Consider the following 23138-nt stretch of genomic DNA (forward strand, 5'->3'; position numbering starts at 1 on the left):
TCTATTCTCATACAAGATTCACCTATCATTGGCACATTCGATTGGATCAATCCTCACAAGTTCAGAAATCCATTTATCACTTCCATGACTGTTCTATTCAAACCCAATCAAGTCATGTTCAATATTGTGGACTCAACCAATGTGGTGACAAACATCAATGGTGAAGGGATAACGATCTCGCCTGATTATTATACACTGAGTGAAATTATTGCCATTCTGAACACCATGATTAATACTACATTTTCAATTTCCACAATGGATACAAGTTATGAGTGTATTTGGATCCAATCTCCATACTCTATTGATTTCACGATTGCTTCAGATGTACTAGAGATATTTGGGTTAGGAAATCACATGATTGTATTCCCTGCTTCGTTCTATGGATCGAATGTGATTGATATCACTCGAAATTGTCAAGTGATTCAAGTGTATTCATCGTTGGTATGATCATCTGATTTGAAATCGCTAATCAGAACAACAATTCACTCACCACATTGGTCATTGATGATTCTGAAATCAATTATATCAGTCCTGTAAAAAAGAAATATGTATACCGATGATTCACCGATTTGATCGATTGATGTTTGTGTTGAAGGATATGAATGGTAATATTACACATTGAATGGTGGATTCGAACTCCAATTGACTATTGAAGATGTTTGTGATCAATTGCATACTCCAGTTCCATCGACCAACCAATTCAGTATGATTGAAGTATTTGGAAACAATAACAAGAAGGAGATACAATTGGATAATCCTCGATCATTCGATAAGTGTTACATATTATTTGTATCATTCTATACCGATTTCACATTCAATAATGTACCATCTGATCAAGTAGTTGTGATCAATGGAGGTAGAACAGATGAAAGTGTAATATCGATTCCACGAGGTACGTATGATATCAAAACGATCATCACAATGTTGAATGCAAGTGATGTTCTATTTGAAATAGTGTATAGTGGAGAAAATGCATTTTGAGTCTATAACCAGTTTGTGATTCTTCCTCTGACACAACTTATTCATTCCTTGAATAAAGCGATTCATTTATCGAGGTGTGTGTGGAGCATGAATGAGATCAAGGAACTATGGAAACCAGCAAAACGAAGAGGCGCCACTCGAGTGATCATCAGTGGATTCAAGAGAAACATATACTTCATCGATCTCATCGACTTCTCTTCCAAACAACACAAATAGATACAAGAAGTGTTAGGATCACAAAGAGTATTGGATTCTATAAGAATCGTGGATACAAATATGTCCTTGTATGTATTGATGGATATTCGAAATACCTGATGACTCGGAAACTGAAAAGCAAGAGTGCTACAGAAGTCACTCATGCAATGAAGGATATCATTCAGACATATGGTGAATCATCAAAGCATATTTGCTCGGATCGAGGTACCGAATTCACCAATGCCATCTTTCGTACCAACATCTTGAACAAGTATGACATCACCATGTATCACATGGATTCAGCGAATAAGGCAGTACCAGCTGAACGAACAATTCGAGATATCAAGGAACACATCATGGTTCCTTCCTTCCATTCAATCAATCAATGGAAAGGTGTATGGTTTGATTTGATCGATGGTACAGTTCGAAGACACAATGGAAGGAAGAACAGAGACAGCGGATATACACCCAATGACATTTGGCTTAACAACAACAACGATATCTTGTACATGGAGAAAACAGAACCATCCAATATGACAGCAAAGGACACAACACCTCAATTCGATGTTGGTGATTATGTTCGAGTGACACGAAGACCTCGCATTTTGGAAAAGCGATCATTGACGAACAAATGGTCTCAGGACTTGGTTGAAGTGGTTGATATTGACGATCACATCATGCCATTGATGTACGAAGTGAAGAATGTGGAAAGCGATAGCACACAGAAGTGTTATGATTGGGAACTGCTGGCAAGCAAATGCAAACCACAACTAGCACCACCCATCACGCGATCCAAGAGTGGTAAGGAACCCAATGCATTGAGAGAGGCAGCAAGGTCACATCGACCCATTACGAGCACCCAGAAGAAGAAGAAGAAGAAGAAACAACAACCTCGCCCAAGTGTTTGAAAACGATCGTGATGTTTTTCACACCTCTCAGACATACAAGAGAAGGGATATTCGTGAATACAGAGATCGTATGACTCTCATTTGTCCATTCGATTCCATTTTTCAGTTTGGTATGGGAAAGGATCACAAGATTGTTGAGTATATCGATGAATGGTACATCGAGCAGGCACACACCATCCATTGAAACACTCACCTTGTATCCCTTATCCACAACCGATTCGATGGAATCACAATGTTTGAATAGGGCATTATTTTCATTGTAACATGGAATCGATGTGATTATGAAATATAAAGCAGAAGATAATTGGAATTGGCATTGATTATTGAATGGTTGAGTGGATGTGGGTGTATGTTCAAACAATGTGGCATTATTGACTTTCACAAAACACCCAGAATGTGTTGTCCATGAATATTGAGGAACGTCATCCACTGTCTCATGCACGAGGACATGTTTGCTGTCGTTCTCGGGCATATTGATGAGCATGTTATCGAGCTTCTTGAACGTATAATTGTTTGGATTGCTGCTGAATATGTACGACATTGATTCATTTATTATACTCTGGTTGATTTCGTTCATAGGATTTGACATATACACTCCTCAAACAAGCGTCATTCATATTCGAATATGGGAACATGTTGAATGAGAAACGAGCCAAATCCAAGACCACTGTGGAGAAGAACCTATACAAGTTATTGGCAAATACAACGTAAGGCAAATTCGTGAAGACTGGATTGAAACGAATGAAAGTGAAGTTCGCCACCACATGGAATGAATGTGAGGCTATCATCCAGAAGCATGGGCACGATATGACCGTAGAAAGCGCCATGTATTCCGAGAATCTGAATGGTATCAATCGGAATAATGAGGTGAGAAAAAGTGGTGAAACCATTCTTCATAAGATTTGCCATCCTCGACATGTCCAAACACAACATCTAAAATTTCTACTACAATGTGCTCAAGATCACATTCGATAACGTAGAGCTGTTGGTACAAGACGCAGGCTCGTTCATCGTGCAGTTGAAGGTTCGAGGAAACAACATTCACAAGATGTGCGACATGTGCAAGCCATTAGATTTCTCGGAGTTGAATAACACGAGCTATTTCTATTGACAACTCGTGAACTATTACGAACAGATAGTGGACAAGAGAAAGTTCCCTTCGCTCTCATCATTTCTCAACTTCAACAAGAAACTAGAGGAACCCATTTTGAAGGATAAACACAATGTCCATCGTATCACAGAGTTTGTGGGACTCAGACCGAAGATATATTGTCTGGTGGATGAGAAGCAAGTGATACACAATGTAGTAAAGGATGTTTCTTGTAATGTGGCAATCGATGGTGAGAAAATGAGCGAGAAGAACACCGATTTGTACAAGCGTGTACTTGAGGCAGAGAGGAAGGGAGATGCAGGGAGCGAAAATACATTCAAACCCATCAACAACCAAGCATTCACAAATACCATCATAGAGCTTACCGAAACACTCGAAACGTGCACAGGCTACAAAAGATGGATCTTAGACTGCAATGTGCATACACTAAAAATCGTGCATTATCGTTTGTCTGACATGAAAAACGAGTTGTCTTTCCTTTGATCGGAACAATACAATCCTAGATGTGATGAAGGGGTTCCGATATTTGTAAGGGTTGATCCACGAATACGTACCGTCACTAAGTGAGCCATGGATGAGCAAACAATAGTACATGGCTTACCTCACCTTACGATAAACAGTATAGGTTAGCGTGTTAAAATACTGTCAACATTTCACACCAAATTTCCAATAATGAACAATAATACTAGTTGTCCAAGGTCAGCAACAGCGAGAGAAACTAAACAAATAATTAGGGTCAACTTCAAGCTGTAGTCTCGCAACTGACGGAGTCTGAGAAATATCTCTAACCACAAACCACCGTTAATAAACCAATATCATTAACACACTAAATAACATTTATTAAAACTGACAAATTACTCACTCACTCACACACCTCCACTTCGCCCTCATTCTCGAGTATTCAACAAACACTCCAATTTACAAATGCATCCCAATCCAATACACCACCCTGCAGAACTGGAGAAACAAGATCAGCCAGACCACGTTCCGAACATCGCCCAGCCATCGCAGATTCACCATCACATGCTCCGGATCGTTAAAATACTCCTCCCAATCCACTCCTTCCACCTCGCGTTCTCTTCCCAGCGCCACCAACAGCATCCAATTCACCCACATCGTCGCTTTCACCAATCCTCGCACCACCACAACGTTCTCAAACCGATTCACCGGGTCGCAAAGCCGCACCGGCCGTCGCTGCCGCTGCGTCGCCACCGTCGAAAACAAAAACTCTTTCTATCCCTCACTTCCATCGCTCAGCCCCACGATCCACGCCACAAAACTGCTCCACGCACCGCTCGGACTCTCTTCCTCCGCGAAATCCGTCTTCTGCAGCTTCGAACACGTCGACAAAAACGAGCTCTCATCGTATTCCAAAATTCGTGCCCATTTTCGAAGCAAATCCGCTCGCAGCGGCTCTTTCGACGTTCGACAGCTCAGAACGAGCTTCTCGACGAAGCGAAGATTGACATCGTGGTCATTCGCAGACGCCTTCACTTTCCCGCTCGCGGAAACGCCCAGGATCTACGGCTCAGCCGCGCCGGCGAGGGCGTTACGCGCATTCCGTCGTGCAAAACTTCGCTTTGCCGCTGCATGGCGACGTCGTCGTATCGTTTCTGCTGCTCGCACATGTCTAAAAGCGTGTCGCACGAGTTCAACACCGCCAAAACGGGCGAAGAAAACACGGAGGCGACGCGATCGACGATGTCGTGAACCTGCTTCGCCTGCAGCTGGCTGAACGCGACGAGTTTCACGAGCAGGACGAGCAATCCCCGATAAAACAGGTAATGCCGACTGATGAACAGGCGATAGCCCGCGATTTCTTCGTCGCTGCGCCACGGCGTCAGGAAGGCGCACCAGCAGCGCACCAGCTACAATCGAGCGCGCCTCCAGGCCCCACATCGACGATCTGCAGCTGCGTCTGCGGGTCGATCGACGCGGAATCGGAGAAGGCGAAGTATTTCGCGAAGAAAAAGAACAAAAACGGGGACAACACCACGAACATCTCGGAAGTCCCGTCCTTTCGCAACGCCTCGTTGGCTTGCAGGTGTCGAATTAGATCAAACAAACAGCACAACATCACACGGGAGAGCGAGGGCAGCATCTACGTCCCAGCAATGCCTCGCTTCTACCGAAAAACTCATCGAAACCGACCGCGACAGACACGTCTGGAACAGGCGGTTCCAGTCGCTCAGACAGCTGTCCCGGCTCAGCCACAGCTCCGAGACCGCGGATAACAGGAAGAAGTCGGGGCGTTGGAAGGAGGGGGACCGCGAGGAAACCGCGGGGAGCGGTTTGGAGGGAGAATTCGGGTGGATCACGAAGTTCATGATTTGGATGAATAACTGAACAGCGGTGGTGCCGCGGGTGGTCTCGGCGGATTGCTGGGATTCGGGAGTGTCGGAGGAGAGCTGGAAGGAGTAGAGAGGGTCGATGGAGAGATCGGCGATGCATCGGAGGAAGCGAAGGATGAAGTACTCGTAGGGTGTTACGTCGATCGTGTCTTTTGAGTTGGATGAGGGGTTGTGGGAAAGAAATTGGGAATATAGAGCGGGCGTGGTGGAGGGAAATGTCGCTGTTGGAGATGTGAGATACAGAGAAATGAAGGAATCGAAGGACCTCGGAGGGAACAGCTTCGTGGAGAGAGGGAGATATACGTTCCCGCTGTCTTGGAGGAGCACGGGGAAGAGATGGAAGTGGTTCTCGGGGTAGCAGCCAAAAACGGCGAGAACCAGCTCTGGGAGAGACATTTCCTGGTTTTTCTTGGAGAGCAGGTGTAGGTTGCTGGAGATGACGATGAAAGAGGCGATATTTACATATTTCGGTTAATAATGGGGAGAGATTGGTTTACCACCTTTACAGAGCCAAACTCCTTGCCTTTGAAGACAAACACCTCTTTCGAATAGGTGGACAGAATGGAGAACGAAGGTGCGCCGACTGACACTTCCGAACCACAGAGAGCTTGCATAATGTCCTTCAGGCAGTAAATAAGCGAGGACTTCTTTGTGAGCGATATAAAATTACCAGAAAGTCTACGAAATCAGAAAAAACGGAAAGCACGCACTCCACATCGTCGCAGTAGATCTCTTTCAAATACTGGAATGTTTGCAAGTATTTCTTTTCATTGAGTCTTTTCATCAACTCGTTGTCCATTTCCACACGTCAACAATCTGAACCAAATACTTTCCTCCCAACCCAAAATCCCAAAATCGTCCCGATTTCTGGAATCTGCATCAAACAAATATGGATTCAAGGAGAAACAAAGCAAAAAAATACCACAACAGTACTGATAGTAACACGGACACGGACACGGACACGGACACGGACACGGACACGGACACGGGCACGGGCACGGACACGGGCACGGACACGGACACGGACACGGACAGTCGAATGACTTAAACAAACAACATGACTATAAAAGAATAGACATAAACGACATTCTTTCGCTAAACGGACTGCAATTTCTGACGGATCGTCTCCGCCTTGCTCCCCAGCACGTTCCACAACGCGTTCATCAGCTCCGGCGAAGCCTGCATCTCGATGGTCTTAATCATCCTCAGCACCTGCTGCTCCGCCGCGGCGTTCCCCAGCCTTCCCAGACTCTCACACAGGACCTGCAAAACGCGCGGCACGTTCTGCTGGGTGTCCCCGAGAAATGCGACATCTCCCTTCTCCAGCAGCGCGCACATCACCGACAAGCAGATCTCCAGCAGATCGGCGTCCTCGATAGGCAGCCGGTCCAGCCAGAACCGGTACACGGCGGGGAGGGTCGAAATGGCGGGAGCGCAGTAGAACCCCAGTTTCCCCATTGCCACGATTCCCCATTGGTTGGCCTCCGCGTAGCACGCTTCCGCCGCGGCAGGGTCCTCCAGAGCGCTCTGCAGCTCGCGCACGCAGGACTCGGCGGTGTCCCAGAGCAGCTCCCCGCCAAATTCTGCCGCCAAACTGAGGGCCTGCGCGGCCACCTCGCGGATGGAGGCGTCGGGGACGCGGAGCTCACGGCGGAATATGGGGAGGAACTGCGGGTAGTAGCTGAGCGCGTCCTTCCCGCAGTACTCGACGATTTTCTCCATGACGACGAGGGCGACGATGCGGTCCCCCGCGGTTCTGGAGGGGTCGCAACAGTCGAAGAGGTCGGGGAGAAGAATCTCGTGGATGAGGGGCAGCGCGAAGTCGGAGTGGCCGTTGAGGAGCTCTCCGAGAATGCTGGCGATCCAGTAGTGCGATTGGTTCTCGCCCTCCTCGATCTCCTTGAACTCCTCGACCTCCTCCTCGTCCCAGTCTTCGCGCTCCACGTCGGCGCTGAGGATGGCGCGGCGCTCGAAGGAGGCCTTGAGCGCGGCGTGCAGCACCTCGATGATCCGCGCGACCTCGGCGCCCTGCATGATGGGGATGGGTCCGTTCCGCTGCAGCACGGCGCGCGGCATGCAGTAGAAGAGCGTCTGCAGCGCGGGGAGCAGCATGTCCAGCTCGGACTCGTCGGCGATGAAGGAGAGGAGCAGGTCGATGAGAGATAAAAAGGTCTGGCGGTAGGATTCCACCGACGCGGGGTCCTGGATGGTCTCGGAAATCGCGGTTAAGAGGTCGGGGATCGACACCAAGGCCGCCATTTTGATGTCGTCGAACGTGGAGTTGAGAAGAGGCGGGAGGGTCTGCGTGATCGCGGGGAGATAGCTCGCCAGGCCGCAGTGCAGCGTGTTCAGAAGCAGCGCCAGCGTGCGGCACGCGATCGCCTTCTCCTCCATCGCGTTCGTCCGGATGTTGTCCGTGTCTTCCTACCCTCCAGCGACACGCACGCACCTACGTCGAATTCGTCGAGGAAGTCGTCGAGTTCCTCGGGGGTTTCCACCTCCTGCTTCGCGGTTTTCAGCAGGATCGGGACGATCATGTCCACGTACGGCAGGAAATCCTCCTTCAGCGCCGAGCACATCCGTCCCCACGCCTACCTCACAGTTTCTCCGTTTCCCTACGCTCATCATCGCGTTCTTCATCTCCGAGGACTCCTCCACCTCTCCCATTCCCTCGCGGTACATCACTTCCAGCACGTCCCGCGCGTCCTGCCGGTACTGCGGCACCTCCGCCGCCGCGCCCACGCACGTGATGCACTCCAGCGCCGTCGACCGGTACGACGACCGCTCCGTGCTGTCGCCCAGCCGCTCCGCCGCCTCCGACGGCTGCGTGTACAGCGGCTTGATCACCGGCATAACCGCGGGGTAGAACGGCGCCAGCGCCGCGCCCACGCAGTCCGCGATCGACGCGATGGCCGCGAGGATCTACGTGAGAACCGCGGGAGACGCGTACCTGCTTCTGGACGAGGATCGGAGAGGAGGGAAGCGCGTCGAGGAGCGCGTGGAGCATGTCGCCGAGCACGGGCTGGAGCACGGCGGGGTCGGCGCCGTCGACGAAGTTGATGAGCGCGGCGGCGGTGATGAAACGCACGCGGACGGGCTGGTCGGCGTGGAGGAGGGAGAAGATGGCGGTGAGGGCGGAGACGGAGAGCTCGTGCTGGAGGAAGGGCTGGAAGTCGGTGGCGAGCTGGCCGAGGCAGCGGACGGAGGCGTAGCGGACGCGCGGATGGGCGTCCTGGAAGGAGGTGATGACGTAGTGGGCGATCTGCCGCCGCTGCGTCTCGTCGGTGACGATCTCGCCGACCTGGCAGAGCGTGTACATGACGGCGTGGCGGTAGCGCCAGTCGGCGTTGTGCATGGAGCGGTCGATGAGCGCGTAGAGCGGCGGGAGGAACACGCGGCCGCGGATGGCCTGGCTGACGCGGGCGAGCACGCCGAGCGTGTAGTTGAACATGGAGGGCTCCGCCTCGTCGGGCTCGGTCTCGTCCTGTTCCCAGGTGTGCGCGGGGTCGGGGTCGATCTCGACGAGGATGGAGAAGAGGATCTGCAGCAGCGGCGTGAGCAGAACCGACGTGGGCAGCGAGCGGATCATGTTCGGGGAGTTCTCGATGAGCAGCGTGAGAAACTCCAGCGAGGCTTGCCGCGTGTCGTCGTCCAGCGCCTTGGAGCGCGCGATAGAGACCATGGCTTGGATGAGCGATTCCAGCTAGAGGGGAGGGAGCGGCGGGAGCGATACGTTTTGCTTGAAGAACGTCGCGTGCACCTCCACCAGGTCGCTCATCGCGCGGATGATCTCGCACGCGAACTCCGTGTGCTCGCGGTTCAGCATGTCGCTCAAGGCGCGCAGAATCAGCGGAATCAGCGTTACGAACTGGATCGTGTCATTCGTTTCCAGCTTCGAGAGGAGGCTGCAGACCGCGCGGCACGTCTCCACCTGGATCAGCGGCTGCTCGTGCTGCTGTAACGTCTGGTGGAACAGCGCGACGAGACTCGGGATGTCATCGCGGTCCATGGAGGCGAAATAAGGAACGATGTAATGCAGAATCGTCAGGCCGCTCAGCTGCGTCGCGGGATCCAGCGACTGAGAGAGCGATAATAGGATGGGTAACAACTCGGGCCACTGCAAATAGAATAAGAAAAGAGAGACCCACCGTGTTATTTTCGAGGAGATTTAGACCCAGTTCGCCGATGCACTGACAGATCTTTTCGCGAACATTTAGCTCTTTCTCCGTCTAGACTCAACCGACGACTCCGGACCTACTTCCAGAAGCTGCAGAAGCTCGTTCCGAAAGGAACACTGGAAATTGTGGTCTAACTTCAGCCAGAGACCTTCTTCCGAAACATTAAGGTTTTGGCGAATCAGAATGCAAGCAAGGTTTCGCACAGATGACAAGGTCGACGTCCGCAACACCTACAAAGGTAAAAAACGAAAGCAGAAAATACAGATATTAAGGAAATCATGTACTCCTCGGGCTGCTTCTCTAACTCATTTATGACCCTCTCAGCGGCTTCACGTTTTGCATTATCGCCTCCCAAAAGTCTGTGTAGCAAGTTTTCCATCTCTTGTATTTTTATCTACAAAATAAGCCGATCCACCACAAAAACGAGCGTACCATGATGCAAGGTTGTGCAATTACTCAATACAGGGAGAAAGGTGCAGAACAAAAGTAATTTTACTGTTTCGGTAGGATCGAATGCACTCAACTCCACCTAGAGCGAAAGTAAATGTTTCTTTTGAAAAACACGTAAAGTCGTCAGAAATGGAAAATAACCGCTCCTCTCGTTTTGAATTCCTCTCTTCCAAAAACATTCCATTCTATACCATGGACGCAGAAGTCTTTAAGAAGATCCAACCCAAAGCTTTCTATGGACAGTAAATATTGTTTGCGTGACTTAGTTGCAGATATTTGGAAAACGAGGTTCGTCCGGATGGAAGAGGAATTGACGATGCTCGTGGTATTTTGATTTCGTATGGTACGCTTTTCTTGTGTTTGATTTGACGCTAGGTCATATTGGGACTGCGGATGGATCGAGTCTTGTCCGTATCGGCGAAACGGGAGTGATCTGTGGGTTGAAACTTTCATTCGACCCAGCCAAGGAAAGCTCTGACACAAAGGGGTCTCTCGGTACTACGTGCTTGTGCGTTTTGTGACATAGATGTAAATATCGTTTTGTCTTCTCTCTGCAATGCGGACTTTTTCTACGGCGAGCAGGACAAACAGTCTAAATATTACGCCCAGGTGCTTAAACAAATTTTCCAAAGGTTGAAATCGATCTTCTCGAAGTCACTCCTAGATATGTTCTCGACCTAAATGAATTGTACAGTGCAGAGGCCAGCACAGTGATCTGCGTCCATGCCAGTATTATCTGCATCGACTACGAAGGCAGTATTTTGGATGCCTGCTGCTTGGCGCTCCTCTCAGCCTTGCTGACCCTCCGCGTCCCAAAGCTTTCACTCAAAGAAAAGGAGCTTGTTTTCGATTATGGTACGTTCAGCAAGGGTCTATTTTATGCAGATGCTGCCTATCCGCTCACCATTCTGGATTACCCCGTGGCAGTGACCTTCGGACTCTACAGCGAGTTCGAAGTGATGGATCCGGACGCGTTTGAAGAGGGTTTGCTGGATGACACAGTTACGGTTGTTCTGGGCGGAAACAACAAAACGATCTCCATTATAAAGCCCGGAGGCAAGCGAATATCGGACTCGCTGGTGATGACATTGCGCGGGAAGGCAGCCAAGCGATATGGGACGGTATACGAGTCGGTTGAGAAGTTTAAATGCGATTTGTTAACGAATATGAAAGGAAAGTGCGTTGTTTGTGCCATATAGTAGTTTGTTGATGTTCAAGAACCACTAAACAGGCGACTCTAAATTTGAGGAAAACCAATAACAACACTGGTTGAGAATGTCCGAAGCTGCTGTTACTGTCCGCGTGAGAAAGTTCATGAGAAATCCCCTCCTGAAGCGTCGCCAGATGGTTTGTTGTGGAAGAATGGGTCTTAGGTGTAGACCGTCGAGGTTATTCATCCTAAGCGTGCTTCCGTGTCTAAGGATGAGCTCAAGAGCATCCTTTCCAAGAAGTACAACGTCAAGGACGATAAGTGCATTATCCTCTTTGGATTCCAAATTGCCTTCGGTGGGGAGTGTCTGAGTGGTTCTGAGAGCTAGGAGGTGGTCGTTCTTCCGGCTTTGCTCTGATCTACGATTCTCTCGATGACGTCAAGAAGTTCGAGGCCAAGTACCGCCTGGCCAGAGTACGAGTTGTGTGTGTGTGATTGACCATGTAGTTCGGAATTCAGGAGCACCAGAGACAGGGACGTAAGATGCTGAAGGAAAAGAAGAACCACCAGAAGAAGATCTGGGGAACGGGTCGTCGTGCTGCTCTTCACAAGGCTAAGAAGGCTCAGGATGATTAAACAAGTTCTTTTGTTTAATATCATCAGTGTGGTTTTCGAATGTTTTTCTGTTTGTTGGAAGCGCGAATTGAAAGGGAAGCGAGACTTTGCAGTTCCCGCGGTTATTCGACCGAAAAGCATTCCTCCTTTTTCATACATTGAAGATGCTGTTGAGTACTCTTATTCGCTGCGCTCAGAGCTTCTCGTACAGAATATTCCCTGTGTTTCCGCAGTTGCAGCTCGTTACTCCTGTTTTTCAGCGAATCCCCATTGCCTTGACCAACGGAGGCGAGTCTTCTGAAAGAAGAGATTTGGCAACATGGATTCAGGACAATTTCTTGCAGTTTGCGGTTCCCAAAAAGAGAGTAGGTTTCCAGCGCATTGGTTCTTATATAGTCCTCCATTCACAGAAGAAGACAGCGCAGAGCCACGAAAAACTTGGAGCCGAAAACCAATATCGTCGTCTGTCCCAAATGCGGCAAGTTCAAGCTGCTTCATCACTTGTGCAATAGCTGTGTGCTTCATAATCGATATACAGGAGAAACCAGAGAGTATTAGTCATTTTGCGTGTTTGAGAACAAACAGTCCATTGATTCAACTTCTTCCAAAGATATTCCTGATCGTCTCGTGGCAGAGCCTGCAGAACCGAGTCGAGGGACCCTCCGCACTGCTGCACCACCACTGAAATCAAGTCCTGTGTCACCTTCATCATGTCCTTCACCTCCGGGATCGGATCCGCCGGCTCGATACTCGCAAGCGACAGCTTGTGATACGCATCGTACTCCACCGCCTTCTACCACTCACTCCTCACCCTCGTCCCCACATTCAGGAAACTCGCATCTCCAGTAAAGAGATTTTTATTCACGTCCTTCAGCGCGTAGCGCATCACAGCGATGAGTCCCTGTCCCAGCGCCGCGCGGTTGGCCGCGTAGAATCCCTGCTCGGTCTCCAGCATTTTGACGATGCCGTAAGCCTCGATTTTCTGCACGACTTCGCTCATATCGTTGATTCCATTGCGAAACAGCACCGAGAAAAACCCGAGGAACACCTGCTCGCCCTTCTGCAGCACCAGCTGCGTCGACGCGGACCGGCCGAACCGGATCGTCAGCCACGCCAAGGCCAGCAAAATCTGCTCGCGAATCGCCTGCGACGCGCCGCGCTACGACTCAGCCGACTCGGAAATGCCCACCTCCGCGAGAACGGTCAGAATGTTGATCACCGCGGGGAGGAAGGGCTCGATGGCCTCCTTCGGGAGCGAGGACACGATCTGCACGAGGAGTTTCAGCCCGTCGAGCCGCGAGGACCGGGCGGAACAGAGTTTCTGGAAGAGAAGGAAGAGCGTTTTGGTCTCGGCGGGCCCGAACATGGCGGGGAAGCGAAGCAGGAAGACGGTGAGGAGGAAGACGAGCGCGGTCTGGTAGGATCGCTCCTTCCAGGAGTCCTCGCTCAGCACGATGGAGAGAAGCCAGGCGTTCGACTCGCTCGGCGTCGACCGCGAATAAATGATCTAGGTGAAAATGGGGAAACGGGGAAACCAGAGCGAAGAGCTGGAGCACGTAGGGAATGAACTCGACGATTCCGTTGTTGAGATACTAGAAAAGGAGAAACGTGGAAACGGAGTACCTCGCGGAGATAGGGAGTGAGGTACTGCTCGATGTTGGCGCAGAGATCGGCCTGGGAGCGGCTGATGCGAACGAAGGCGACGAGGGATTCGAAGAGGTAGTGGATGAAGTAGGGGTTTGGAACCACGTTGGAGATGTAGGAGAGGAGATTGACGAGCCGGTAGAGAATGGTGGTGCAGTAGGGAAGGATCTGGAAGGGAGGATCGGAGAAAAGGAGAAACGCGATCGTTGAGGAAGAGAACGATGCGAAGGAAAAGCCGAATCGCGTAATGGTCGGTTTGTTTGATCGGGAGTTTGATGTCCAGGCAGTACTCCGTGAAGGGAAGCACCGCGCTCTCCACCGCGTTCACGTCGATCTCCGTCTTCTCTACCCATCAAACCCGTCCTTCCAGCCCCAACGGCTCTGATACTTCACGAGGATCCGCTCCATCAGAATCAGCCCGAACACCTTCACCGACTCCACCGCCGACGGGATCAACGCGACGCATCGCTGCAGCACCGGCAAAACCAGCGCCGTCGGCAGCTGATCCAGGAAGACGCACAGCGTCACGGCAGAATCCGCCTGCACGATCGGCGAGGTGGCGTTCTACGTGAAACCCCGCGGGAATCCGTACCATCAGATCGGTCACCGCGATGGACTCGATGAAACTGGCGACCGTGGCGACGTCGTCGACGATTTTGGCGGATTTGAGGATGCTGGGGAACTGCACGTAGCGGTATTGGAGCAGGTGGTAGGCGCAGTCTTTCTGCATGTCGTTGCCCTTGAGCAATTCCGAGATCTCATTCATCAACATAGGGATGAACTGCGCGGTGAGTGCTCCATTCCCGCGGTTCTACCGTGTCCGCGTACTGCTTCTTGAGCGAGTTGACGAGATTGGCGACGGCGTAGCGCTGCGAATTGGTCCGGAAACCCTCCTCGTAGTTCTTGATGTACGTGGCGGGCTGGGCTTCGAACTGATCCATGATGTCCTCGGTGGCCATGCAGTTGGGAACGATCACAACGTGCAGGATTTCGTAGAGCATGTCCGCGGATTGGAAGCTCTCGCGGAACAGATTCTTCGTGCACACCTGGGGATTACACGCGAAGAAAACAAAGAAGCGTACGATGGAGAAGAACTGCAGGGCGGACACGGCGAGGTATTGGTACTTCAGCGAGGTGTCGGCAGAGCCGAGCGAGGTGAGCAATTTCCAGATAGCCGTCGAGAAGGATTGGAAGTAGGGAACGAAGAGCTCGGGGTAGAGTTTCACGCAGCTATGCACTCAGAACGTGGAAACGTGGAAACGTGGTGCAGAAATTGATGACGGAGGCTTTGAGGTTCTCGAAGACGGTGCAAGACGGCGTGTTGGCTGTGGATGAAACGGAAAGAGAGAGAGGAAACAGAAGAGAGGGATGTCGGTTGTGAGAATGGTGCTGAATAAACCCATCCAAACATCGAGATCGATGCAGGAATAGTTGGTGATCTCCTCCTCCGTGTTGATGTTCTTGGTGACATCCACGGAGATCCAGTAGCGACGCACGTTCGCGATTAAGAGAAGGCAATCCAGAACGATTTCGCAGCGATCATAGTCGTCTATTCGTTCAATCCCTTTTTATCCACTCATACCGGTCACTTGGGGAAGAAGGGAGGTCAAACTCGACCAGCTGTCAAAGAGGAATTTGTTGAGGTCTTCGATGAAGTGAATCACGACGTTGCCGATCTTTTGAGTCAAACCAAAACGGCATGATTACGATGTCATTGTCAGGAACGATCTCCAGCTTGCTGCAGATTCCTTCAATGACGCTCAGGAATCTGTGCAATACGTTGATGTCATTTCCATTGCAGCAGGCAACGACGTCTTGCATCATGGACGGCCACTTGATATAGTACTCCTCGAGACCGATTTGCACCAGGCCTATTACTCATTCCAAATAGAATCGGCATACTTTCTACGAGTTGCAGAGCAATCACGTTTTCTATCGTTGCGAGCAATTGCATGCTCGCTTTACGAATTTCAACCTTTTCAGCTTCATTTACTGGTTCGTATAGCACGATGGATGGGTTATCTGGGTCTTTTTCGCTGGTTTGAAGACACCAGCGTTTTGTAACGCAATTCTTGAAATAAATAGCCGCTTGCAGACTATCTGTAAAAAATGGAAATGCTGGAAACTCACCGGCTAGAGAAATCGGCAGAGGTGCATGCTGCCGCCTGGAGCAGAGTAGACAGAAAGCCATCCATGTTGTAGAATGATTTCAGACGCTGCTCAGCTCCTATTCTTCAAGTCGTTGAAAACCATGCCATAAACTACCTTTCTGCATCGTTAATTGATCCCAACGTTCCACAGAGATTGAGAACAAGTTCTAGTTGACTCTGCTCCATCCAATGTCTTTTTATCTAAGTGACGATTTGGAGTGGGGGTCATGCAGAGACTATTGCTTTGTGTTCAGTGGTGTATTAGTGTGCAAGAATGGGTCGTTTCCTTCATTGTTCCGACTTTGTCTATCTCCAATATTCAAAGCACGAAAAAGCACAAGATGATTCAAGCTATAGTGACAAAATGGAATTTCACGGAGGAATAAATACTCTGTAATAACAGCGAATAAACCTCCGTTTCTCTTTTATTTTTTGTGAAGTCGATATATCTTTCTAGTTGTGATGAAAAGTGGTTACAAAGAGAGTGCTTTCGCTGAATCACAGAGTGGAACCAGAGAAACGCCTTCTGTAAAAACAAATAGGAGGCGCCCTCCATTAGACAATAGATCAGCTCGAACAAGTGATTCAATAGCTGGTATGGCAAGTTCTAGGCACGGCTCATCTGTAGCTACTAGTTCTGAGCAGGGTGTGATTGCTGCTTCCAGTAGGTTTGACGGTTTCGTGTTTAGTATAGGTAAAAAGAGCGTTGCTGTAAACATTTTAAGGGAGTTGGAGACTCCTGAACTTGATCTTTTACGAAGTGTTATCGCGAAACTTGGCTATTCCACAAAAGTGAATATAGATAAAAAAAGAAATGCGAAGCAAATTGTTGTAGAATATTATTCCGTTGTTCCTCAAAATGTGATCACTTCTCTCTGTACTTTGATTACGGGACTCGATACCCTTTATTCGGGTCCTGCAACGAGGAACAAGCTCAACGATCAGTCTTCGAGTAGTGACGAACCTCTCGATCTGGACCTCCAATCCTCGGAGCCGGCTCTCCATCAGCCGTCCGACACACAAAGCGGTACTTCGAACCAGGATACCGCCGCCTCTCTCTCCCCTACAAAGATTTTGGAATCAGAAGAAACAGAGAATGGCGTGTTTGAACGCCCGCTCTCTCTCAAGGGCCAGCGTCATATTTTCCTTTACAAATGCCGCTACAGCAAACTGAAGGCGGTAATCGACTCATGCGGGTGCTGGGACCTGCGAATCTCCTCTCTCGACGAGAGATGGCCTTGTTTGCTTGTGTACTGCGCGAAGAGCAAGGATATCTGGCGCAACGCGTTCAAGCGAATCAGCAAGCTCGAGAAGGGCTCTTTTCTGCGTCGCAAAATCTCCGACAGTCTGCAAAGCGTCGATCTGCAGAAGCTCGAGAGCCTCGTCGAGTACTACGGACAGAAGTACGCCCGCTCGCCCGCTCATCCCCTTCTAGAAACGTGTGCGTGTCGCTGTGCGCGCAGCCGCCTTCGTCGCCGGAGAATCCCTCGGTGGGGATCTGCGGGATCGAAGCGAACGTGGACGAGGTGTACAACATCCTCGTGCAGTACCACCTCGTTCCGGACGACGTCGTGGAGCCTTCTCCCACGCCTCACTTCTCCGCTTCCTCCTCCGCCTCCGACAGAAGTGTGTGTGGGTGGCCGGACTCCCCGATAGACTTCTACGCGCCGACCGGGAAGTTCTCTCCGTCGCGCTACTACTACTTCCAGCCCGAGGCCGTGTACTCCTCCTACAAGAACTCGCCCTACCCGCCCTTCCAGCCCGCTCCCTACCCTCCTCAGATGCGGATGGGCGTCGTGCCGGGGGACTACGGAACCATCCTCAGCAACTCGCCGCTCGACAACTTCCCCTTCGTCCCCGCCAGTCAGAGCGCCGAGCGATCGCGCGACTCGCTCGGCTACGCCGACACCTACCAGTTCAAGATGGAGGACCGCCACGCCAACCAGTTCTGGCTCGACAACGAGAAATTCTTCCCCGGCTCCTCCACCGGCAGAATCGACGATTTCTTCTCCTTCGTCAGTCCCTCGCGCGGCGTATTCAGCGAAACGCCCTCGCGGAGCGCCGCCATGAGCGCCGCCCGGAAAGCCGAGGAAGGCTTCGAGCCCGTGCGCAAGGGATTCGCCTTCTCTCCCTCCAATTTCAACGAGTTCGTTCCCGCGGAAGCCAAGAAGGAGAAGGAGACGGAGAGTCGCTCGCGGCGAGGCAGCGCTGCCGCGGGAATCAGGCTCTCGACCGGCTCCATGGACTCGATGGCGTCCAAGGGGTCCGTGGGGTCCGTGGGGTCCGTGGGGTCCTCCAAGGGGGCGATGGGGCCCAATGTGCAGAGTGGGCCCAATACTGGATCGACTATGGGGCCCATTCTTTCAGCCAGCTCCAACTCCAGCAATCCTAATGGCCCTAATGGCTTTAATGGCCCTAATGGCCCTAATGGCCCTAATGGCTTTAATGGCCCTAATGGCTTTAATGGCCCTAATGGTCCCAATGGCCCCAATGGCTCCTCTCTCTTCGGCATCCCCATGGTCTCGACGGGATCCGCGGCGCGGAGCGCGCAGCGGAAGAGCAGCTTGGACAAGACGCACGAGTCGACAGGATCCGCGAGGAGTCGAAAGATGAGCGAAAGCAGCCGCGACGCGAGCGTTGGAGGGTGCGAGTGGCGTGCGAGCGTGAGGCGTAGAGACGCGACCTTTGGCGGAAATAGCAGCGCAGCGGACGCGTTCGGGTACGCAGGAATGGGTCTGAACGAACCGATGCGTCACCGTCGACACGACGACAATCTTGAAATGTTCCTAGCTCCCAGCAGATCTCCCGGCTATTTTGAATATGGTAGGCGGTGCGTGGGGCGGATGAGGACTAGAATGGGGCGATGACGGGTGGTAATCCGTGATGGATGGGTCAGCGAGTCTGCCTTTCTCTTTAGATATTTATGTCTATCGCTATTTGTTTCTTCTTCGAAGTGTTTGTTCAATAAACAACGATAACAACAACAACAACAACAACAACAACAACAACAGAGCATCATTCACTTTGATAAATTACTGTCACTTCTGGAGATTGGCACTCGATTAAGGATAAAGGTTCCATCCATTCCTCATCAAGGTGCATGGAAGTGTATCTCCGGTGATCGCCCCCCTGCTTGAATCGAGGGGTTCGAGGATGGAGCTTAAGTTTCTCAATTAAGAACACGACATCGGTGGAGAGTGATAGCACCGTGTCCGATTTCTTCACTATATCTTTACAACAGTAGATAAACAGAATAAAAACGAGTATATAAAGAAGCCAACAAAAAGTGTCTAGAGATGACGCACCTACCCATCCCCTACATGTAGAAGAATAAAATAAATCGAGTAGATGTTTGAACCAATTATTTGTTACCTCCGGAAAGTCCAAGGGGACAACTGATCCATAAAGACCTATAGTCACTTTTGTAGGAACTCGTGGGATGAGAACCATATAGAGAACCCCGAGCGCAGGAAGGCTGCTGATTTCAATAAAAAAGGACGATGTAAAGGGTCTATCCATGAAAGGTCAGAGATAAAAGACGCACCTAACATGATACAAAGCGGTAAAGGAGGAGTTCACCGCATCTGTGAAAAAAATAGAATAGATATCCTTGGAAGAGTATAGATAGCACCATTCTACCATACTTCGTGTAGGATAATACAATTGAGGGAGGTAGATGGCGGTAAAAGTACTAATATCGATATCTCTATCTTCCGAGAGGGTGAAGTCATCCAGGTATACTACTTCCAGCTGACTAGAATAGAAATTGAAGGATTCCACTTTCCAATGTGAGCATTTGGGTACTAAAAATGAATTCGACATTCTCAGCTTTACCAATTGTATAATTCTTACACATCTGACCCCGTTGTTCTAAATAAGGCTGACATTTCCGCTCCAGTTTACAGTCAATAACACTATCAAATGACAGACACTCACAAATTGCAGTCAGAAATAAAAGACATAGTAAGAGACATGTTACTTTTTCAAAATCAAATGCCTTGTTCATGAATGCACCGATTTATACTTTATAGAAAGCGATATCTTTCCCTGCAGTCTCTTATACCCTTTACGATCCTAAAACAATATGGTAGTTTTAATTTATATATATATAGAGAGAGAGTTATATATATATATATTTATTATTACCGCGGTTGAATAACCCTTTTTATCTTTTTTTATTTGCTAGTTCTTTGATCGTGAAATAAAGAGAATAAAGACAATTTATTGATTTGCCAACTTAATGAACGGATTTGTTCTTTTTTTGTTGACTGGTATTATTGCTTGCTTTTGCACCGAAAGTAGGTGTTTTTCTTGTTCCTCAGGTGTAGCTGATATTGTTTATTTAAATATTCAAAAGTTTTCGTTATATCAGCACCGGGGCATACTGGTTCGCGTAGCCTCGGAGAAATTGCCATTTACGTTTACGTGCGATGATTTTAGCGTGGTTTCTGATGGAACCCAAGCGCGTGTTTTACCTCTTTTGAGTATGCCCAACTCGTGCATCATTTTTGCGATGGATGATCGAAGTGTTAGCATTAAGTATAATCATTCCATTTCGAAAGAGTTGGGTCATGATGTGTTATACACTAGTGAACTTCTTGAGATCCCGTTGGAGGACCAGACAAGTAAGTGCTTTTGCAGCGTTTTACCAAGAAGGCGGCTCATCGGTTCTACTCTCCCATCGAAAGGAAGGGTACTCGGGTCTGCAGATCCTTACCGTGGTGTTGCCTTCTACACCGATCCGCCCGTTAACCGAAGACCTATTTTCTCTGACCTCCTGCAATCTTCTCCCCCTCTCGCAAACGAACCTAACCTATCAATTTATTATTCGCTTACAAACCGCGCCGTGCACAATCACACTTCCCGACTTCTCCCTGCAGCAACTGGGCCTTTCCCACACCCTGGCGAATTCGCTCACGGTAATCCAGCAGGAAATTACATTTCAAGGGGATTTGTCGTGCTGGCAGCAGCAATCCTACTCCATGAAATCGTTCGTGTCGTGTATCGTGTCCTTCACGAGCCAAATCTCGTTTTTCAACGTGAACCACGTGAGTCTGGTGGGAGGCAAAGTCGTGACGTTCTCCATTCTGAACGATGGGGAGGCAGACACATCGCAAGTGTTTCTGTACATCGAAATGGACGCAGAAGCAAGCGAGATGCAGATCGGTCTGCTCTACGGCGCCGCGTATAACGATCTGGGGCATCGATCGATGCTGGTGGACTCGCAGAAGCTCTCGGTTTCGAACGGCCCGTTCGCGGTGACGTTGGAGGACCACAGCTCGGACAATCCGTGCTTGGACGGGTTTTATGAGTTGTATGTGACGGCGTCGAATCGATTGCCGGGGTTTTCGGAGGACGCGCTGATCTTATCGCAGTCGACGGTGAAGGAAATCGCGCGCATGGACGACTCTACGTAGAGGAACGGAGGGCGTGTGAGGTAGATTTAAAGTGACGATCACAACGTCCACATCGCCGCCGATTAAAGTGCGGATCGCGAGCGGCATGCTGTTCGATGAGTTTTATAACCCCAACTCGGAGTCCAACGAAGTGGTTCTGACGGATGGTAGGAGAGGACGAGAAGAATAACGCGGAGATTGCTCGAAGCCCGTGATTTCGCTCCCATTCAGCACTTTCTACACCAACTCCGATCTCGTTATGTTTAGTTATAACGTCTCGACCCACATCGCGTCGTACAGCTCCAGCCATTTAAAAGTGTCCACCGGGAAGCGCTGTCCCATCTACCAGCTGGACTCGCCTTCCTTTCGATTCTACTGCTACATCACCGAGAACACGGAGACCAAATTCGAGTTCGAGCCCGGCTGCTTCACGAACAGCATGGGGCTGACGAACGAAGTTACTGTCTTCGTGGTGGTCCACTCCGCCGCCAAGCTGACAGCGTCGCTTTCGTGGAGGAGTCGCGCGTTCGTCCCGCTCGTGATGCAAATCGAGTTCTCGCAGTCGATGGACTGGAGTGTGTATCGGTTGCAAGACTGGATCCAAGTCTCGAACGGCGTCGTGGACGAGCTCGAAGTGGAGGACGACACCAACGTCGAAGTGTACATCATTCCGAAATCGCGAGGCGAGCTGGTCGTCACGCTCACGAACCGTCGATTGTGGATGGGCGGAGTCATCGGTAGAATCCAATTCCGCGTATTTAACGAGCCGATGCGGGAATGTTCTGGAGGCCTCGCTCGAGCTGGAGACCACCACCAACTTCTCGAACGTCTACACGCACATGGTGGCCTACACAACGCTCAGCTATCACGCTCCCTTCCCCATCTACATCCTCTTCTCTGAGCCCATGAACTTTACCACGGACGCGCTCTCGATCACTGGCGGAGACGTGCTGGGCGTGACCCATCTCACCTCCACGCCTCTCTTCACTTCCGAGGAGTGGTACAGCGATCTCCTCGATATCTACCTCTTCTATGTGCGGCCGTCCAGCTCGCAGATCACCAACGTGACGGTGGTTCTCCCGTTCCGCGCGCTGCAAAGCGTTTCGGGGCAGTACAATCTGCAGAGCAATCAAGTCGCGCTGTCCTTCGTGCAGGACGGAGCCTCGTGCTTATCCTCTCGGTTCACGAATCGAAATCCGTACGAAGTGATCGTGCAGTACCCGTATGCGATCACGGGAACGGTGGCGGCCAGTTCGATTATTGTGGAGGGATGCAGAGTGGTCGATGTGAGTATTGTGCAGAAGAACCGACTTCGCATTGTCCTGAAGATTTTGGCGGAAGGAAAGGGACACATGACGATTCCATCGGGACTGAGTCTCAGTATGAATGGAGACGTTTCGGAGCGGTTCGAGTGGGATTTCGAATACGGTTTGGACGGGGAAGAGGGATGATGGATAGACATAACGCCTCCGGAAGCGATGATTTCGTGCGAATCGGACGTGGTGGGAGTGAGCGACGTGAAATGCTGGATCGAGCTGAGCAATGATGTGGTGGGAATGAACAAAGACTGCATCGAAATGAACGAAAACGGCATCGTGGGTTTTGAAGTGCAGGACTGACGGATAGATCGAGTCCTTTTCGAACGTGTCGCCCTCCTATTATGAGCTGATGGTCAACGGCGCGAACGACGGACTGATTTCGTTTTTTATTAAGGACGGCTGCTTCATGGACTACAGCGGCAATTACAACATTCGATCGAATTCGATCTCGCTGCACAAGGGTTTCATCTGCGGATCGATTCCTCATCCATAGACACGGTTGTGATTCAGCCGACATTCACTCCGATCTCTTCGCTCTCCTCGTCCAACGTGCTTCGCGATCTCATCGCGAAGAACATCTCGCTCCAATCGATCGATTGGTCCAGCTCGGCGTACTTCATCCAAATCATCGCGTCCTTCGAGCAGCAGCCCGTGAAGCACATCAATCTGGACCGGATCCATGTGCGTCAC

The 23138-nt window shown here is 50.3% G+C and overlaps 7 protein-coding genes; 2 read left to right on the top strand and 5 right to left on the bottom strand.

Moving 5' to 3' along the window:
* Positions 1-4113: 4113 nt before the first annotated feature.
* On the bottom strand, positions 4114-4311 carry GSBLH_T00004347001 (uncharacterized protein; the record flags this gene model as incomplete). Its single annotated transcript, XM_013043227.1, has 1 exon — positions 4114-4311. The coding sequence occupies one exon, from the start codon at positions 4309-4311 to the stop codon at positions 4114-4116; it is 198 nt and encodes a 65-aa protein (XP_012898681.1).
* Positions 4312-5176: 865 nt separating this feature from the next.
* GSBLH_T00004348001 (uncharacterized protein) lies at positions 5177-5747 on the bottom strand. XM_013043228.1 has 2 exons: positions 5325-5747; positions 5177-5296 (listed from the first exon to the last, which is right to left on the bottom strand). Exons 1-2 carry the CDS (start codon positions 5644-5646, stop codon positions 5253-5255), a joined length of 366 nt encoding a protein of 121 aa, XP_012898682.1. The 5' UTR covers positions 5647-5747; the 3' UTR covers positions 5177-5252.
* An 894-nt stretch (positions 5748-6641) lies between these two features.
* On the bottom strand, positions 6642-10103 carry GSBLH_T00004349001 (uncharacterized protein; the record flags this gene model as incomplete). The annotated part of the gene is made up of 8 exons (XM_013043229.1): positions 6642-7970; positions 8000-8137; positions 8166-8468; positions 8497-9249; positions 9280-9663; positions 9695-9775; positions 9805-9954; positions 9987-10103. The coding sequence occupies 8 exons, from the start codon at positions 10101-10103 to the stop codon at positions 6642-6644; spliced, it is 3255 nt and encodes a 1084-aa protein (XP_012898683.1).
* A 200-nt stretch (positions 10104-10303) lies between these two features.
* Positions 10304-11373, top strand: GSBLH_T00004350001 (uncharacterized protein; the record flags this gene model as incomplete). The annotated part of the gene is made up of 6 exons (XM_013043230.1): positions 10304-10416; positions 10447-10517; positions 10550-10669; positions 10701-10806; positions 10839-11029; positions 11060-11373. 6 exons carry the CDS (start codon positions 10304-10306, stop codon positions 11371-11373), a joined length of 915 nt encoding a protein of 304 aa, XP_012898684.1.
* A 59-nt stretch (positions 11374-11432) lies between these two features.
* GSBLH_T00004351001 (Ribosomal protein S24e) lies at positions 11433-12004 on the top strand. XM_013043231.1 has 4 exons: positions 11433-11521; positions 11554-11680; positions 11713-11798; positions 11832-12004. The coding sequence occupies exons 1-4, from the start codon at positions 11450-11452 to the stop codon at positions 11958-11960; spliced, it is 414 nt and encodes a 137-aa protein (XP_012898685.1). The 5' UTR covers positions 11433-11449; the 3' UTR covers positions 11961-12004.
* Positions 12005-12423: 419 nt separating this feature from the next.
* On the bottom strand, positions 12424-13425 carry GSBLH_T00004352001 (uncharacterized protein; the record flags this gene model as incomplete). XM_013043232.1 has 3 exons in its annotated part: positions 13129-13425; positions 12763-13098; positions 12424-12732 (listed from the first exon to the last, which is right to left on the bottom strand). The coding sequence occupies exons 1-3, from the start codon at positions 13303-13305 to the stop codon at positions 12424-12426; spliced, it is 822 nt and encodes a 273-aa protein (XP_012898686.1). The 5' UTR covers positions 13306-13425.
* Positions 13426-18666: 5241 nt separating this feature from the next.
* GSBLH_T00004353001 (uncharacterized protein) lies at positions 18667-19252 on the bottom strand (the record flags this gene model as incomplete). The annotated part of the gene is made up of 2 exons (XM_013043233.1): positions 18667-18755; positions 18790-19252. 2 exons carry the CDS (start codon positions 19250-19252, stop codon positions 18667-18669), a joined length of 552 nt encoding a protein of 183 aa, XP_012898687.1.
* Positions 19253-23138: the final 3886 nt, after the last annotated feature.

This window comes from Blastocystis hominis (genome assembly GCF_000151665.1).
Source record: "Blastocystis hominis, Singapore isolate B (sub-type 7) whole genome shotgun sequence assembly, scaffold_6".
NCBI lineage: Eukaryota > Bigyra > Opalinata > Blastocystidae > Blastocystis > Blastocystis hominis.